The sequence below is a fragment of the Struthio camelus genome, chromosome 5 (assembly GCF_040807025.1).
Source record: "Struthio camelus isolate bStrCam1 chromosome 5, bStrCam1.hap1, whole genome shotgun sequence".
Lineage (NCBI taxonomy): Eukaryota > Metazoa > Chordata > Aves > Struthioniformes > Struthionidae > Struthio > Struthio camelus.
In genome coordinates this window covers 37,434,644-37,454,146 of record NC_090946.1, presented here as the reverse complement: position 1 = coordinate 37,454,146, position 19,503 = coordinate 37,434,644, and the positions used below count along the sequence as shown (strand labels likewise).

Genomic DNA, 19,503 nt, shown 5'->3' with positions numbered 1-19,503 from the left:
AAACATTATCTATAGTGAAGTTTAATGGTCACTGCTACCTATGGTTAAGGACATGGACACTTCTGTAACATTTTTAAATTCTGACCCTTACGTACAGAAGACTAGTTACACTTTCTAGGCTTGGTACCTGGCGGGTTTTTCCTCCCATCTCATCTGTCAAAACTCCCTTTCTACGTTGTTCACTTCAGTAGCTTTTTTCCAGTTAAGCTATACACCACACGAGTCTTTGCAAGAGACTTCCAGGCCTAACCTACTTCTTAAGATGTTTCCATGAAACATGAAATCTTCCCAACACTTAAGAGAACAGCTAGAACTAAGTTGACTATTGGGATGAAAGTCTCCTTTGCTGCACATCTGCGCCAGGCAAATTTTGAAAGCATTGTTAAAATACTTCAACTATTCGTCAGAATGAGGCTGGGGGAGTTCCTTCCTCCCCCCCAAATTGCGTCAAATTTGCTGCCCTGAAAATTCAGGCAAGTTACTATCCTTTGAAAAGTAAGCAGGCTTGTTAGAATTTATTACCAAGGACCTCCAAAGTTGTGCTTGCCAATTCATGAACAAGTTTCTCAATATACACACAACAGGACTGCAGACATGCCAAACTGGATGCAGACAGAACTGAGCAAAATAAGACTTTGTAACAGCTGCTTAAGATAGGGACATGCAACAGAACTGAAGACAGACTCATCCCGCAGGTTTAAGCTCAGCTTAATCCACCATAACCGCAGGTTGTCACCCAGTCTTGCACTTTTACCTGCATCTGTCCAGCAATTGCTTTTCAGGCTAATCAGTAAGTTGATCCAGCTAACACCGCAGCTGGTCGTTCTTGCAGAGTTATGGTTAGTGTTAATCACACTAGTGAACAGATCTGTCTCACCATCCCCACCGCAACACATTGGCTAGAGGCAACATAAGGGAAGCAGCGAGACTGCACATGCAGGGATTAGAGCAGAAGCAATTCCTTCGCCCGCAGCTTGGTCTTCAAGCTATTTGAGCTTAACTGTATCCTCAACATGCAGTTTCATGATACTTCAGAGTCCCTCCTCTGTTGCACTGGCACGCGTTTGACCTACAGCAAAGCAGTTTAAGGAGCTAAATAGCAGAAGGCAATCAATTTTTTGTAGGGCTAACTTCTTAACTAGGTCACTGCAGAACAAGACAAACCAACGCCAGCAAATGGCAAGCAGAAGAGCTCTTCATCTCCCTTTCCCAGCAGTTAGATCAGAAAGCCATATTGTAAAGCCATGCACTCAATCTTCTTGTGACTGATCTCTCATTCACAAACTGACATCACATGAAAGAGGCAGTAAGCTGATTCCAGTGCAGAGGAGCATGAATGAGGCCCAGGAGGTTAGAGCAAACAGCCAGAACAAATAACCAAAATTGGCAAAAAAAAGCAAAGGTGAAGAAATAATCCAGCAAATAGAGGATAAAACTAGAATCTTGGAACAAAGATAACAGCATTGGAGCACCAAAAGATCTGATGTATATATGAAAACAGAATTGGAACTGACAGGACAGAAGTTCCTTCCAACAGTGCAGGGGTCCTTTACTGTCCCATCCTTCTCTCAGTTGTTTCCTCTCAATTCTGTTAGGGATGCAGCTCATGAGTTGTCCTGAATCAGCTCTGCTCCATCACTCGGGGGATGGAAAGCTCCTGTGGTAGATGGGAATCAGTCACTGAGAACACTGGGCATATGCACCTCTTCAAGAGAAATGATTTGTGAAATCTATTCACAAATAATCAGTTTACAGACCAAACGCCTTCGCTGGTAGAGGCTGCATGAGAAGCTTGGGGAACGAAGCAGAGGGACAAAGGTCCATGGGAAACAGGTCAGCTAGAGGCTTCAGAAGGCATACAAAGGAAGAGCCTGGGAGGAACAAACTGTCTGGGAAACAGAAGCAGACTTGCTGGAACAAGGATCCAATGGTGAGGCACTGTAGAGAGGGGCAGTGCGCAAGGATAAGCGGAAGAACATGTTCTTTGGGTAGCAGTATTCAAACTGCAAATAGTTCTCCATCTTCTGCTTTCCATATCTGCAAACTCTCTTATTCTGGCCTCTGCAAACCCCTGCATCTAGGAGTAGCAACTACAGACTCTGGAAGAAGGCCAGACTCTTCAGAAGTCTCTGCACCAATTTCCTTCCTCTGAAGAAGCTCTAAGCCCTTGCCCTGCAGAGCTTGCCCCATTGAGCTTATCCCACCTATAATCGCTTATTCCACTTCAGCGGGCATCTAACACATACAAAAATCCCTTGGTGAATCACCATCTCTAGATCTGAGCTCCTCAGAGTACAGCAACCAACCTCTTCCTTGACTAGCGAGTTTATAGTCCCTCAGGAAGCAGAAGCACAACACTGTCCAGGGTATGGCATGACCAGTGTGATATACTCTCCCAGGACATTTTGAGTCACAATTATGCAAAAGAGAAGGTGGAAAAAATAAATGGTGGAAAAACATGAAGGTGGAAAAAATAGGCAAAAATCCAATCCAACCAGTCTCTGCACAGCCAAATCAGACAGCAACCACTGTATATATACAAACTACACCTTCACCTGACCCTTACAGCTGTCTCTCATCCTCTTCAGAAAAGGCAACTGAGTCATGAGATGAATATAAGAGAACTTTGGGAGAGGGAAAAGCAGGGAGGATGACAAACAAGGAAAAAAAAGTACAAGAGACAAAGGGACAAGACACCTTTTTCCTGGGGCTCTGCTTTTGGGCACCTTATCTCCAGTTTTAAGAACTGTAGGAAAATAGGTTTTTTTCAAAACCTATCACGAAAGCCCAGAATTTCAGGTATCATCATCTGTTGCTGGGGGCATAAGGAGTAAACTAGAAGCTCAGCAGTAAAGTTGGCACATAGCTCTTTTCTAGTATTAAGAAAGGCTTATATTGATGATCAAAAATTTTAGCTCTGCTAACACAATCACCTACGGGATGAAATGTAATACTCTGGACTTCAACACTACAAGTCTGGGAATTTGCACAAATTCAAGAAATACTACATATAGGTTAAATCAAGAGTCAGAAGATCACACATTGAAGGTAGAATCCTGCTGTGCAATTAAATGCACTACAGGACCAAACCAAGAAATCTAAGTAGCCCTAATTCTAGCATTTTCAGATATTAATGTACTCAACAATCTGGAGTGTTTTGCTTTACTCTAGGAGCCTAGGTTTCCTACAGCCTGATATCTACAACATCAGCATCTACCCAAGCACAGCTAGCATTACCTCAGCCATTGTCTAACTTGGGCTAAGCTGCTTGTTTGACCACAGGTGACTAGTATTTTGAGTGTCCTTCAAATTTACACAGTAAAGCGTACAGCAAATTAAGTGCTCCATTAGATTAATTTTTAAAACAAGCATAGATATTTACATGCATCTTTGAGGAAAAAGGGGGGATTCATATCTGTGTACTGCATTGCTGAGCACCAGAATATTATTTTTAGACTTGTATCAGACTCTCCAAGATTAGAAGTATAATAAATTAATATGAGGCTAGACTTGAATAGTTAAAACTCTTGCCTAGTCTTTCTTTAAAGAAGGTTGCTATTAATAGCTTCATACTTTGGAAATACTTTGGACAACTGATCCCAGGTGTACATCCCACTGCCTGATCCATCAGGATGATTTGTCATCCTGGATTGATTGCACTGCAGAATATAAAACCAGAATATCTTCTCTTATGAACAGTGTTCCAGTTCTACAAATTGCTCAGTAAATGAGCAAAAGAAGTCACCTGAAGTTATGAGCAGCTACATTAAAAATAGTCTAACCAGACAACTGTTTAGACTATTCAAGCCCAACTCAACATGAGGTCCTTCGCCTACTAGCTACTCTTTCTGTATATGCAGACAAATGCAGGGTTAAGTACAAGAATCACATCTGGCACTTCTGCAGAAGTGGGAAAAATCTTTTCTTACTATTATCTTTTGTGTAGCAGAGATAGTCTTCCCAATCCTATAAACTGCAAATGAAAGTATTCATAGGGCCAAGAGCCATGAGACATGTTTCACCCACCCATCGGAACTAAGAAATAATTCCCAGGTGGGAGACCACTGCAGTTTTCCCTAAGTCCCACTCTCAGCACTGCCCTCCCCCTGCCTCAGCACTTTCTGCTAGCTCACTTCTTACACAAGAGCATTTACCTAACCACAGCTCAAGTGTCACTTTTTCGCTGGAGCTGCCCAAGGCTCACCTCTGTGCTCTCACTTCTTAAGACAATTTCCCAGACTCTACCAGTTCTAAAGGGCTCTTCACAGGTAACCCTTCCGAAGGGGAAGCAAGTACATTGGCTAATCTAATATAAAAAAAGTGAAGCAAGCTACTACTCTAGGCAACTTCCCTGCATAAATCTCCTAGTTTTAAGTGAAAGGTTTCCATTGCAAGTATTCCTACTCCAAAACATACAGAAGGTTGAAATGAGTAAGCTGCTTTAAAATGACAGGCATTCATCCCTCAGACTACTTCACAAGCATTTACCTTTCACATTGTTTATGTATATAATACCAGGGACGGGTATTCCTTTCACCTTAATGCAAAGGGAATTGGCCCTCTACTCAGTGTTAGCCTTTCCGGGGTGTTGGGGAGACCATGCTACAGCATTAACTCCCCTTTATATGCATCTCCATTCCTGCAGTTAAATATGGCAAAGTGTTTATACTCTGATTCAAATTTCCCAGTAATATTACCTCTGAATTACTGAAATCTTCCATCCAGTACTTCACTTCGAAGAAAAAAAGCAGCCTATTTCCCAAAAGGCAGAAGAATGAAAGCATTCACATCAAATCAAATTCTAGAGCTTGATGTTAAGCGCTTGGGTAATGCTGTGATTGGCGGCAACAGCATATCAACATTTAGCCTCAAGACGTGCTGATACAATGCCCAGAAGTGATTTGCTCAGGTTCTAAGAACTTGCTCTACCTCTCCTCCAACTAAAGAGTGCAAGAAGGAACACTTAACACACATGTTAAGCAATTCCACTATACAACCAAGTCAAGTGCAAAGTAAAACACCTACAGACGAAGCAATCAAGAAGCAGAGAGATAGTAATTTTGTAGAAAACATGCTAGGGCATGCTTGTTTCTTATATTGTCCAGGAGGCAAAACTGATTTTAGAAAGCAGTAGCCTATATAAAATACTAGAGAACCTCTCTGTCACACTAAGTGCTGGCAAGGTCTCAAAAGGAGTTGCGGCCAACTTGGAGTAGCGCACTGTACAAACAGCAGAGTCTAGAGCAACAGGGTGGGCAAGGCCACCTCACCTCCTAGGTTTCTCTGGAAGAAATGTGTTTACTTCGTCTAACAAAGAGAAGACTGAAGCAAGACACTGACAGAAGTCTTCTAAAGTATAAGAGATTATGCCACTAAGAAAAGGAAGGAAAGTCAGCTTAAATTTTTTGCAAAGAAATTTAGGATGGATATTAGGAAACTTTACATGGTAAATGGGAAAAAAACTGTACACACTAGCACCCAACATCTGTGGGAAGTTCAGACAGTTGAAAGATTCGTACCAGATATTGCCTTAAAATGTAGGTCTGGAAACTAAGCCCTTCACTAAGCACCTTGTAAGTGACCAACACAGGAAATCAACAGGTGCTTCAAGTTCAGTCTATGCATTTTACTTGAGCTGTCATAATGAAACATTAAAAGGAAGCTAGCATATTTTCACAATAACATTACTCTTGGGGTTGACAAGTACCATGCTTTATTTCAGACGTAGTTAAAAGTGTTTGCAGTGCCCAGAACTGTGAGTATGACAAGAAAAACTCTTGCCACAGATCCAGGAAGTGCTAAAGAGAAGAAATCCCTGAACAAGAGATTCTACTGAAGAACTAGCAGTAACTAAAAGCTCTCCCTGAAGGTCTGGACACCTCAGTTCAAGACATATTCACGTACAGGGAAAAAAAAGGGGGGAGTTGTGCAGAGCCTCTCCTCCCACACCTTGCAGTGAGTACTGCGAATGGAGCACGAACGCCCCTTTTACTTCCCCAATAACTATACACCTAGACATTGTACTAGGGTGGCTGTTTTAATCTGCAACAGGGATTTATGATGTGATCTGTCAACTACCATGCACAGTGCCAAGCACTTGCAAAGTATGTCTGCACTCATTTGTACAACAGTCACTGAAATTTAGCTGCAGAACGCAAACCACCTTCAAGCAACAGGACTGTATTTCACTCAGCACTGAAGAGCTTGAACAAAATGATATTGCTTGTGAAAGCTGCTCAAAGTTATCAACAAGTCACCACCTGGTTAGCGCTCTAGTCCATACTGTACTGAATGTCCTTCATATGGAGTTCTTAAACTGTCATTAAAACCATTTATCATCATGGTTATTTCATTATGGTTGTCCCAAGAACTTCATAAGGATCAGAGTTTCTTTTGTAAGACACTGATCCCAGGGACTACAGGAAGGACGCTGCGATAGAAAGAATCTAAGTCAAACTCTTTACAAACACAAAATATAGCTTGTCACTTTGTTATGTAAAAACCACATCTTGTGTTAATCGCTTATTAATCTTATTACTGCTAAGGCATTATTTAGGGCTTGCTATTACCCCAACTTCTTAATCAGTTGAAGCTTAGAAACCATCCAGTATGGTCTTGGTTTAAGGGATCTGACTGTTAAGACACATAAGTATTCACTCCCCTTCTCTTGTGGACAGCTACATTTTTCATATCTTCATTAGTGACCCAGGCATACAAATGGCAGAGAGGGCTCTTTCAATACATTAGACTACATAGCGTCAAGCCTCGCCTATGCTAAGTGAAAGATGCTAAAAGAACAGAGGAAGTTCACCCATCTTTGTTAAAGGAGGAAGCTATTGCTAAGCAGTTTTACAGAAAAAAAATAGTTTAACACCAAGTGGGTTTTTTGTCTAAAAACAATTATAGAAACTTAGAAGCAGTTGAGAGCACCATCCTGACTGACCTCTTAGAATTTAAGAATGCTAAATGTGAGCAATCCATTTAAGTTTTTTTTTCTTCATTTTTAGTGAATAAATGCCAAGAAGCCTAATTAAGGCAAGCTACTGTTTGAAAACATTTGTTTATTAGCTGGCCCCAGCACAGAAGTACAGCTGTATTCAGCACATGAGAAATCATCATCACTATCAGACATTTTGTAATCACTAAACATGGGATCATTATTCAAATATGATTGTACCAAAGCCACCAGGGAAAGAAACGCATACTTTTCTTAGCAACTGAGAGGTCTGAAAGAACTGGGCTTCTCTGAGTGTAATATGGCTGATAATAATTAAAATAAACTTGATTTCCAGCTAACACATCACTGGCTACAGTCAATTGTAAAACAAAGTTCTCATTAATAGATTTGTAATTTTGAGCCAGGAAAAAAGTAATATAAATTTAAGTATCTGGCATGACCAGAGCGTTAGAAGCGCTAGAGCGTCAGATTACTCTAGAGAGGCTGTGCAGTCTCCATCCTTTTTTTGGAGTTTAAGAGCTGCCTGGATAAAGCCCTGAGCAACGTGGTCTGATATTGTGGCCAACCCTGTTTTGAGCAGGAGGCTGGACTAAATGCCTCCTGAGGTCCCTTCCAAACTGAATTAACCTACGATTTTGATTTCATTTCACCATGTTACTGAATGGAAGGGGGAAGACAATTTTATCTTTTCCAGTAAAAGAGGCTTCCTAAACAGGGAGATAAGGCAACTCTCCAAATGGAAGGTAAGACAGCAGCAGGTAGTTTGCTGCTCCAGAACGCATCCAGTTATCAATGGCAGAGAAGTCCAGTGGCTACCTACGACCATGATCAATGGGAGAAGAGCAAGACATTCTCATCTGACCTAAGAAAGCACCATTATGCATCACAACTACCAGTCCTGCCAATAGATCAGCCAGTCTGGAGAAATACAAGAGAATAAGCCACATCTTTGCTGTAGCCTTGGCAATTCCTGAATGATTCCATGGCATTGCACTCATGTTCAGTTTATAGTTTATTTAGCTAAACTGTTTTTCAAGTAAAGATCATGTGGCTCTTAACTTTGGTTACTGATTTATGAGAAAGTGAAGTTAGAGCAGTTGATCCAGAAGTCTTCACTCTATATTGTCTCAAGACGCACCTAGAAATCTCACATACACAGAGCATCCACCCACCTGGACTACTGTATAGAAGCAAAAGCCAGGCTAGATGCAAGTTACCAAAAGAAAAAAAAAAAACACACAAGAAGCTTTATGAGGACCTTCAAACAAAAAGTGTCATAGTAAAAAAGTTCAACTTTTTCCAAAACAGCTGCTATTTAATTTTTTCATCACAACAAGTAGCACAAACATTTATCTCCCAGTACATTACTGGCTGACATTGTTCTTCCTGCTCATATTCCCCTTCCTTCCAAATTCCAACAAGTTAGACATTGCACAGACAGAAGCAATCGCACACATGACCATAAACCCACTAAGATGGCATAAAGCAAGAATTTGCAATTCAATTCCAAATATGCAGAAGAGTTAAAGGACACTAAGAGGAAGGTAATATGAGATGGTATATCTTTGTGAAGTTGCTTTCCAGTGCCGGAGTAGAAAGAATACATTGTCACAGTAACCAAAACAGCTATTTAGCATCAAAACCACTTGTTTTTAAAGATCAGAGGAGGATGAAATGCATTTCTTCCTACAGTATTACCAATTCCCTCATTCTCAAGGTGACCCAATAGGCCCCAGGTATGCCTCCATCCTCCTCTACAGTTACAGCCAGAAAGTCTCCCCCAACCTACTGCTGGTGTCAGTATGAATTTCAGGGCAAACCACCCCGAGATGTCAGTGCTTATTGATACTGTGAAAAACTCTCCCTTCACCTGGAGACTACAGTACTTGCTGCAGTACAGCAGCGTCTTGCCTGCACCGGTAGCAGGCAGAGGATGCATAACAGCTAGCTGATGATGGCCACACATCTTTCTACAGTGACAGCTCAGGTCCAAGTCAGCAGACACCAGCATCAGATTCCCCCATCCTTCTTGACATTGCAGCAGTGCTCCCACTCCAAAGAGGAAGTGATAAACACAGGGAACATAGCTATATTGCCAATGCTCCTCTTCCTCCATGCATTGAAAATCATGATAATGATAAAGTGAGAGAAAGAATAATTCTTGTGAGCAGCCATTGGCCAAGGACAACTGGAGGTTGATGTCTATGCTTGTACAAAGTAACGATACAAACATTCGCATTGCAGTTCTCTGTTCATAAGATGCTTGGGGGTGCAACTGAGGAAAGATCTGTTGCCTACAATTTGTTGTTTCATCTGATAACCTTGCATTTGGCAAGAGCACTGCAGATGTCCAAGTATGAAACAAAGCAGAAAGAGTTAAAGTGGCTATCAAGACTTTCATGAAGCACTGAAAGTCAGCAGACAACTGATAATTGGGTAATATATTCAAAGCCAGAAGTAGAAAGGTAAAGAGGCACTGGGTGTCCTATACCAACCATGATGTCTTTAATAGGTGTACCATCAGTCTAGCTGGAAGGAAGATATGGACCTTAGTCACTAACTGTAATGCTATACAACTTGTCCAAGCATTACAGATGCTTCTCAAGTCTGTGAATATAGAACCCATGACATGCTCTTGGATTATGTATATTGCCAGTGGCACTGCTGATTTATTTTCTCACACCAGATATTAAATTAGTAATCGTGGGTTCACATAGAAATTCTATGTTGGCTGTTGTAGAGATTATTGGGAAACATGCTCATTAGCCCAAGAACAACTATCTTGTTGTGGGTCTGCTGTATCTACAAACGTGCCACCTAGAAGCAGCTAGAGATTCTCAGCATCTGACGCCCTCACACCCCACATGAGGGAAGGAAGTATATTCCATAGCCTCTTTAAACTATCTCATCTCAAACTCACAGCTGTTACAGTTTGCAATTGATTTTATTTCCCCCACCCCTTATCAGCTTGGTACCAGAAATAAGACCTTCCCTTCCCACTGCACTTGGCAGAAGTGAGTTTGAGAATTTTCTTGGCCAGAGCTGTCAGGCTGTGGCACAGCTGTACTTTCTAATTCCACATAATTATTTAGAAGTCACAAACTAGTAAAGAAGAAACGTTCCTTCCTCAATATGATTCCAGCGACTAGGAACCAGAGAACTGAGAAAAGTTGAGCACAGCATTAGCACTGACAGTCCCCAGGTAATACGATTTTACCATGCTTCTGAGATGCCAGGCTTAAGTGCTCTAACCACTCCCTCTTGATCACCACTAATGCCACCACTTACCACAACAGAAATAGCCAGTACAGCCCCAGGCCTTTTCTGAAGAGTTGCCAACTGCAGGCAACTACGTCCCAGAGCCCAAAGGAGACAGAGGAAGCAGGAGAAAGGAAGGGTTTGCACCAATTTTACAGTAGGTCCTCTATTCACAAGCCATTCTTAGCATACCTGCTCCCCCTGCCACCTTCAAGCCCCACACTCCAAAGCCGTTCACAGCAGATACTGTTTGGTAGCACTCTGACTCTCAGATTTGCTGCCAACTGCTGTTGAAACAACAGGACAGCATTGCTACTTCAACTGCACAGTCAGAAACTGATTTTCTTGGTACGGAGATAACTGCAGCCTTGTAGTTCTTCAGTTCTCCCATTCAGCAAGCTGAAGAGGGGAGAAGAAAAGCAAGCTTTTTCAGAGGGTGGCGGGGGAGCAGGGGTCGGGTGGAAATGACGTCAGTGACTAAGCGTGGGGCAGGAGAGGCACAGAGCCGCCAGCTAGCACGGGGAGCCGGAGAAGGCTGCCAAGTTCAGCTATTGGAAGAAAGCTACCTTTCTGAGGGCTGCCTCGCTGCAGAAGCAGCCTGTTCCAGTTTCAGGCTCCAGGCAGGCATCACTTCGAAAAGAAGAGACTCTGAGGCGTGCTCCTTGTTACCCCCACAGCAGAAAGCGCATATGCTTTCAGGGAAAAACGAGGCAGACGGATGGAACGAGAAAGCTTGGAAGGAGAAAGCTGAAGTTCAAGCAATAAACGAAAGCCCACGCGTACGAAACCCAGCGCCGTGCCCCAGATCCGGCTTTGACCTATGACCCCCAGCTACACAAGTTTCACAACAAGACGCCAGAGTTGCAGGAAAGCAGGAACGAGGGCTCCCCGCCCCCCCGCCGCGGCGGGGGAACAAGACGGCATCCAAGCCGCGCTCCAACCGCGAGCCCGGCGAGCCCTTCGCCCCGCGGCCCTGGGCTGGGCCGGGCCGGCAGCGCGCCCCAGCCGCCCTCCGCTCCGCGGCTCGGACGGAGCCACCGTTGCTGCCTGGCCCGGGCCCCGCTCGGCCGCCGCGGAGGAGCGCGGCCCCCCGCCCCCCTCCCCGAGCCAAGGCGCCCCGGCCCCCCCTTCCCGGGGCACCGGCGGGGGGGAGGGAGGGGGGGACGCGGGCCCGTCCCGGCGGCTCGGGGCAGCGACGGAGGCGGCACGGCCCCCCCGGGACGCGCACTCACCTGCCCAGGCGCCCAGCGCCGGCCCCACGGTGCCGGCGCCGCCCAGCACCCACACGCGGAGACCGGCCAGCAGGCGGAAGGCGGCCCGCGCCGCCACATAGACGGCGCCCAGCGCGCCCACCCAGTAGAGGAGGCCGGCGGCGGGGAGAGCCGTGGGCCCCACCATGCTGCGGAGGCGGCCACAGCGGAACTGAGCCCTCCCGGCCACCGCCGGCCCGCAGCCGTCACGGCGCCCGCCCCCGCTCCGCTGCTATTGGCGGAGAGGCTGCTCAGCCATTGGGTCACTTAGCAACGCGGCTGGCTCCGCCCGCCCCCGAGCCGCTGCGGCCCTTGCACGCTCCTGCCTCGCCGGAGAGGAGGGGGGAAGGGAGAGAGCGGCCACACGCCCCCGTACTACTTGCGGCCTGCGCCCCACGTGGTCGGCACCGCTCTTTTACCACCATTGGCCGGGGTAGCCGCCCATCATCCAGCGACCGTGCTGTGATTGGTGTTGCCGGCCGGGCATCTCTCAGGATTGGTGGGGAGAGGGGGCTCTCTTCCCGCCCCTAGTGACGTCATATGAGCCCATTCATAAAATGCTCAAGCTCCGCCTCCGGACCCTAATAGGCCCCGCGCTCGCCCCTTCCCCCCGCGCTGCCGGTGCCCGAAACGGTTTCGTGTGGCGCGCGGCGGGGGGAGGGGCACCCTGCCGGCGGCCGCCGCCATTACCCGGCCCGGCCCGAGGCAGCTCCCGGCGGTGGCGTAGGTCCCGCTGGCCATCGCCCCCGAGCCCACGGCCGCGCAGCACGTGGACGCGGTTTCCTCAGCGGCGGCTGGTGGAGCCGTTGGAAGCCCCCCTTCCCCCCCCGCCGGCGGGACCCAGGGCCAAGGCCGGGCAGCGCTGGGCGAGGCCGGCTGCGGGTGGGCCGCCCGCCCTCCGGCCGTGGCCTTAGCGCAAGCAATAGCGAGCCCTGGCTAAATAAAGCTGAGCTCCGCAGCCGCTGGAGTCGCGGGCAGCAGGCAGCACGCAAGGCAGCCTCGTCTTTCGGCTTCCCTTTCTCCCCTGCCTGGGAATACGGGTCATACCCAAATCCGGCCACGGCTGCCGCGGGCCTGCCTCCAAGGTCCGCCACGCTGCTGCGGTGCCGCAGCTTAATCCTCTCTGCCTGCTGCCCGTGCCCCTAAGGCGGCCTGCTTTTGCCCGCCCGGGTGTCCACCTACCGTCCCAGCCGAACTCGGGACGCGGCTGCTGAACTAAATCTGCCTCGTCCAGCAGTTTCATTACGTGGCTCCTGCCCCAGCAGCCCCGGCCGGTGCTCACGCGCTCACGTTCGTCGCGCCTGGCTTTGCCACCGGCCGGTCCGCGCCAGCCTCCAGCTTTCGGCCCCCTCACCGCCTCTGCTGGAGCGGCGCTGCCAAGCTACGTCCTCGCGCCCTCCTCCGCCCGCTCCCTTATGCCCACCGCAGCCTCCCCGCCGCCCGCACCTCTGCCAAACCCCAGCGCTCTGCAGCGTGAAGTCACTTTTAAAACTTCCACATCTGCCGACTGCTTTCTGTAGATCAAAGGGGTTTGTAAACTGTATTTAGTTTCTCTCTCCTTGTCCTTTTCTATGTTCCCTAACCTCTGTGCCCCCCCCCCAGTAAGGCATGAGCTCCTTAATGTAAGTATTATATTTCTCCAAATCTGGACAGATCTTGTATTAGGTGGGACCCAGGTAACCCTGAGCGTTACATCTCAAGGTCCCAAATGGATTATGGTACTGTTGGGGAAGTAAGAGTTACAAAGACTATCCTACCTCAAAGCTCTGATTTGGAAACAAGACACATATATGACAACAACAAACGGATGCAACCAACCAAGTGTCCAGGTACACATGAGCTAGTATATATGAAAGGGTAAAGTACAAAGGGGAACAAGACCAAAGAAATTAAATAAAAATCACACGTTGATAGGTTTATCTGTTTTATTAGTTTAATAAAAATAAGCTTGTTTGCTACATTTTCTGTTATTAAAAATATGTACACAATAGCTTATCACTCATACATAATTAATAAAAATGAAAGGTCTCTGTTCATAATCTGCTTGCGGAGAACAACTACATTCAAAGTTGGGATTTAAACTTCATTGGATTCAACTATACACTCTCTGCAGCGATGCAGAACAAAGGCACAGAACTACCATACACTTGGCAGTGAATAGTTTTTCAAGTCATCGTTTCATTGGCTGATCCAGAGGTTTATGGTTGATTTTTAGAAATTAATCTTTATTAGATACCAGTTGTATCAGAGCTAACAGAAAATAATACATCACTGAATTTTGTTTATTCCTTAACGGAAAGTATGTGTCTGTCTATACTGTGATTTAGTTCACCTTTTTTTTCCCTTTCTGTTTGTCAGTCACTCAATAGTGAAAGATGGCATCAAACTCTCACCAAGTTTTCTTCCTGTTTTCTTCCAAAGACGACTCACCTATTGCCCAATGGCTACCATTGTAGAATGATATAATTTGCTAGGGCTAAATCCTACAGTCTTCACACAAGGAAGATTCTCATAAGCCTCACTACGAGTGTATCCTGCATAAGAACTGCCACAGATAGGTCTTGATTACAAGAGCAAAATTGCTGGAAGATCTAATTTTCCTTTTGTTCCATACCAGCCCTTCCTTAGGCCCTATAGGCCTACTTTATTCTACGTGGAGAATCTTTGCATTTTTGCATGAACGTTTTTGGAAAACAACTTGGTTACAGTATGAGAAAAGAATATGGATGATTAGACGGCAATTCTGGCATCATTCCCCACTGCGGACACAGCGCAATCATACACTGTCAGAAAGAGCATGCACTTGCGGTGGCAACACTGCAAGGTAGTTCCTGTTCTATTGGCTGTCAAAGTAGTTCTCAAACTGCGCCGGTAGGAAAACAATCACCGCTGATTCTCACTCTCCTGTCTTCCAGAAGTCCAGGCAATAGAGGGACAGGATACTGCAAAAGCATCTGGAAAGAGAAAAAGAACCAATTTGTCCAGCTCCAGTAAGAGATCTGCTAGAAGTCAAAGACAAAACAAGAGCTGAAGATGGAAGACAACAGTACAATCAGGGTCACCAGAGTGTCCAGAACAGATGTGAACTAGGCTGGACAGTGTACGCAGAGGTTGGAGGAAAGGAGACTCGCGTAGGGCAACCCACTGAAGGGAGTGGGCGACTTCCTATTGGATGTCCGCATAAGCCATGCTGCAGTTACCATAGGAATGCTGCCAACTCCAAATGGGTCAGAAATAGGGAAGGAAGCACATGGGTGCTATGAAAGTTTTGTTGATCTACACAACAGGTAGGCTCTTTAGAGCCTACCTATTTGCTATTATAATATCTACTGCCCACAGAACTGCTGCTGTGCTGTTTCTGAAACCTCTTGTCTGAGCATCCGTCAGGTTGTGGCTCAGGACAGAAACTCTTCCACTGTTCTCTCAGGGAGCCAATAAATCCCTGATGGAGAAGCATAATTACAGCAAGGCAACCCTCAAAAGTTTGTGTGTTAAAAAAATACATATTGGTTATTCAACACCATTGCTATTTTTTACGCTGCTCTGTACAGAGAGAAAGACAGTCCTCCGAGAGGCTTATAGGCTACATTTAGAAAAAGATGAGTCACAGGCAGGGAAAGAGACTCACTGGAATCTTTATACATTATACAAAGGTCAGCTGAGGGATTTTGGGTGTCTCTTGTTTAAGGTCATCATACATTCCTGGACACTAGGCATATCCCCCTTTTCAGGGTTAATCCTGGTCTTCTCAGAATCTTTGCAAAACTCTTCCCATTTCCCATAAGCTGCTGCAAAACCTAATGGAGCATCTAGTCAGCTAAGCCGACGGAACCGACTGCAGACATTTTGAATGTACTCAAACATCAGCATGCACACGTGCACGAGACTACCTTGCCATGGCCTCAGAGAGATTCATGTTTGCACGGCATGTTTTATCAGTCTAGGCATGTAGTCAGTTCCAGATGACTGCAGACACAATCAGGTTCAGGGTAGTGATGCAAGCGTAAGTCAACCCACAACTCAGCTATGTTGCTCCAGTACCTGGAAGGTGACCAAACTGTATGGCAGATCACAAGAGAGACAAAAGAGAAAGTATTTAGGAGAGCTAAAGGAATAAGTACATACACGAGTAAAAAAGGAATAGTAAATAAAATGAAGAAACAAATCAGGATGGAGAACTAACTACAGAGAGGAAAAAAAAAAAATCAAAAGATGGAAAGAAGATGAAATATAGCAAAGAGAAAAGAAATAAGATGAATAGAAGATAAAAGAACATCAGTAGGAAGAAACACTCACCCAAGTCTGACTAACCCGGGTTACAGTGCCATCTATTCTGCAAGAATAGTGAGCATAGAAAGGGGGCAATCTGTGGCGTGTCACTTTTTTTCCTGCCACTGAAAAAAGGTATAGTCATTTGTTTCATTAAGTGATATTCTTGCACCTAGCACTAATTTAATCCCTTTAAAAATATGTTCTGCATTCTAGCAAGTGCAGCTCGCTCTCTCTCCTGTGCAGTCATTCTACTCTCATGCCTCTATTATCATTACTCACACTCATTGCAGTGCGGCCAGACTCAATAAAGGGCCCAGGTGCTGCAGTGATGAGCACTGCAGTGTCTCTTCACCCAAATTCAGAGCTCCAGATTAGACACCCAGCCTCCATACATAATGCAGGACAGTCAGGTATCCAAGAACGGGATCTACACTGGCCTGTAGATCACCTGTTAAGTGAAAAACTCCCTACATGAACTAGCTGGGCATGCTGATAAATCTCTTTCAACTCCTCAAATAGCAGTGGACCCTAACTCTAGGCTGAAGCTAGACACATTGCTTGGGATTCCCAGTCCTGAGCCTTTTCCTAGGTACTTAATCTATCTCTTCGGCAGGGGTCGTGGTAGCCCCCCTTCCCCACACACTCCTTAGCAGTCACATAGGAACTCAGAAACTCAAGATTTCCCTCCTCTGCCTGAAAGGGTGTTCGGCGGCAGAGTGTCTTAACTACATGGCATAGATCTGCGTCTCAGTCCCTCCTGCTGAAGCTGGTCCATCGCACACAGAATATCTGATTGTCCATTGGGCTAAATGAGGCAAGAGAAAGCCAGCGTGCGGCAGAGGTCGGGGGCTGGACACAGGCATTCTCATCCCACCCAACACAAGTCTTAAGCATTTACTAGCAGTGCCTTTGGACACCCCTAGAAGCAGGTATTTACATAACCCTCCTCTCTCCTAGCATGCTCCTTGGTTAGGCAGGGGGTTGGGTATCTATGTTCTAGACTTGAGGATAGCAGCTAGCTGGCTCTTAGTGCTTGAAGTCCTCACGAGGGCCTAACAGAAGGTACCCATGTATTCATAAAGAAGGGGCAGCCCATGCTGCCAGCCATTGAACAACCCCAGAACAGCTTGTCCCTGCTCTGCAAAGCTTACAGGTGTAAACAAGCCAGACAAAAGCGAATTGTGATAAAGGGATAACATTAACTACCATAATAAATAAGCAAGTAAGGGCAAATTTTGTTTTGTATGTCTCTCTAATCTTGCAATAGCATACTTTTGATGATAGTTACTATTAGAAGAACAGGAACCTGTGAACATAAGCCAGCTGTCTTAGCTTTGAAATTGAGTTACCACACTGTATAACATCTACACTCTTCTTGTTGTTTCTTAAATAAAATTTGGGCTTTAGCAACCTCCCCTTCTTCAGAGATTGAAGTCCTGAATTTCTCAACAACAAATCACTGCAGGTAAATGTAGCAACAGAGGCTAAACAGAAACTAGTGCAAGACAGTGGTTGGCACATTAACTAATTGAGTCTACAGACTGTAAATTCAACATGCTGTGCAGATGCACATTGATCTTTATGAAAAAGTCAGTTCAATTCCACTTCAAAAGGATACATTATAAGTGGGGCTACAAACTTTTAGTACTTTATAAAGGGATTTTTCACGTTTACCTACTACAGGTTAACAGGTGAGCTCTGCAGTCTCTTGTAAAACCTCTAAATTCCTCTTTTTCTTGCCATTCCCTGTTAAGTGTTCCCAGAAGTGATTACAATGATGAGCTCCAGATCCCCTCCCCATGCAGAGCAGGGAACAGCTTGAGTAGGTCATGCATATAAAGGTTTTTTTGTTTTTAATCACCAGCAATGCTGGAAGTGAAAAAAGTACTTATTCTAAAGAATTGTAATAGGTGCATATACTGCAAATCCAGCTGCAAAATATATTTCGTGAAGAGACATACTATGGGCAGCAACAACAGAAGATTAACCTTCTCCAGTTCTACAGCCCACTGAAACGTACTGATTTTGAGCTGAAAATACCATCTGTAGAAACAAAAGGGTGTATTCTCATTGTTTAATCCTTGATGTCTCTGCTATTTAGTTTACTAATTGTAGATAAGTGATATGGACACTTATTCACATAAAATGAACAAAGTTCAGGAACGCGTGTCCCTCCTGCCACTGCCAACGCTCAGCGTCACCTCGCATGATCCATTCAGTCACACCCAGATGATGGACTACATTTCATAATAAACCTTTGTCTCCCCATCTATAACCTAGTGTTCGTCCACTGCATTGTAGTACATCAACTCCTCCCTCTTGCACTGGATTCTTTTGTGGAATAGTTCAAATGCCAAATGGTCTCTAGCCCTCCCCCCACCCAATGCATCTGTTGTTGCTGACAGTGCAGTATAGGACAAGTTTGCATCGCATCATATCCGCGGACCAGGAGCCACACAACATTTCCTTTCTTCCACATATCTACTTACCCTCTTCTATATGCCAGCTTTGTCATCACAGACTAAAAAAACCCCGCACACCACACTTAAACAGAAAACACCTTCTTCCTTGAGGGTCTCCTCAAAGGTCCACTGTTCACCAGATAGTTTGGGTGCCCCTACCATAACTTGGTGCTTCTAGAACACTCTCTGTCTCCAAGTATTTCATGAACATGAATTACATTTCAAAGAATGCTCGTGTAGTAGAATATATTACTCCTAGTTTGCACATGAGGAAACTGGCACTAGGTTGAACTAGGACACTATTAGGGACAGAAGCTGAGAGCAAAATCCCAGTCTCCTGTTGCTAACATCTAATTATGCTTCTTCCCCCCCCCCCCCCCCATTATTTTTTTTAAAAATGGTCTGGCTTCTGTACTTCCAAAGGAGTTCTGACCATGAAAAGCTGGCATTTTAAGAAGACCCTGGGAGAACTAGTCATTCCCAATATTATAACTCTCCCTTACAGTAAGGATTTTAATCCCAGCTATCCATCATGGAACATGGTTGCCCTAACTGTCAGCTTTAGAGATGCAGCCTTGTACTTGCTCCTCTCCAAAATAGTATTTCTTCCATCATCTCTAACTACCTCAGAGCTCCCAGGAAGAACAAAGTGAAAAAGAGATGCAGAGGCGGGCACGGGATTTGAAGTTCAGTTTCCCATGCTTACACGCTTGAACTGACAGACCACTGATGCACAGCATGTCTCTTCATACCTCGTGAGGCCCAGCCACAGCAGGCTGGCTTTTGGAGCACCTGGTAGGACAGACCTCACACACAACAGCAGGTGAATGCCTTGTTGGTACAGCCCAGTGCAACTGAGCTGCTCACCAGCGCTAAGGTGCAGGTCACAGCAACGACACCCGGTAACCAGCACCTAGGCAGGCAGAGAAAGCTAGGAGCAGGAATAGCTGTCCTCTCATGGTTAGCTGGCACCCAGCCATTTTATCTTTAGATGCTCTAGTCCTTCACCCATGGGTGATAATAGAAAAATAAGTATTAAGGGGTGATACTGTGTTGTGGAATTCGTGGTAGTAGAATATTGCCTCACTCAAAGAGGTGAGGTCTGGCTTCTCCAACTGTCAATACTGTTAGTGCTTGATAGTGGAAGAGCAAAACTCATATCATCTTCATAATATAAACCAAGCTATCAACTACTTACATACCACAATAATAGTAGCAATCATTTGGACTTTCTTTCCAGAGAGACACTCAAGACAAATGACCACCACTCCTCTGACATAGGCACAAATAAAACTTTTATCCT

General features: G+C 45.4%; 1 protein-coding gene across 1 annotated transcript in view; it reads right to left on the bottom strand.

Moving 5' to 3' along the window:
* The window catches only part of HSD17B12 (hydroxysteroid 17-beta dehydrogenase 12), a 91,696-nt gene extending 79,833 nt beyond the window's left edge, over positions 1-11,863 (bottom strand). The window contains exon 1 of the mRNA XM_068945554.1: positions 11,449-11,863. Within this exon, the coding sequence (XP_068801655.1) occupies positions 11,449-11,614 (166 nt within the window). The 5' untranslated portion in view covers positions 11,615-11,863. The remainder of the gene's footprint in view (positions 1-11,448) is intronic.
* Positions 11,864-19,503: the final 7,640 nt, after the last annotated feature.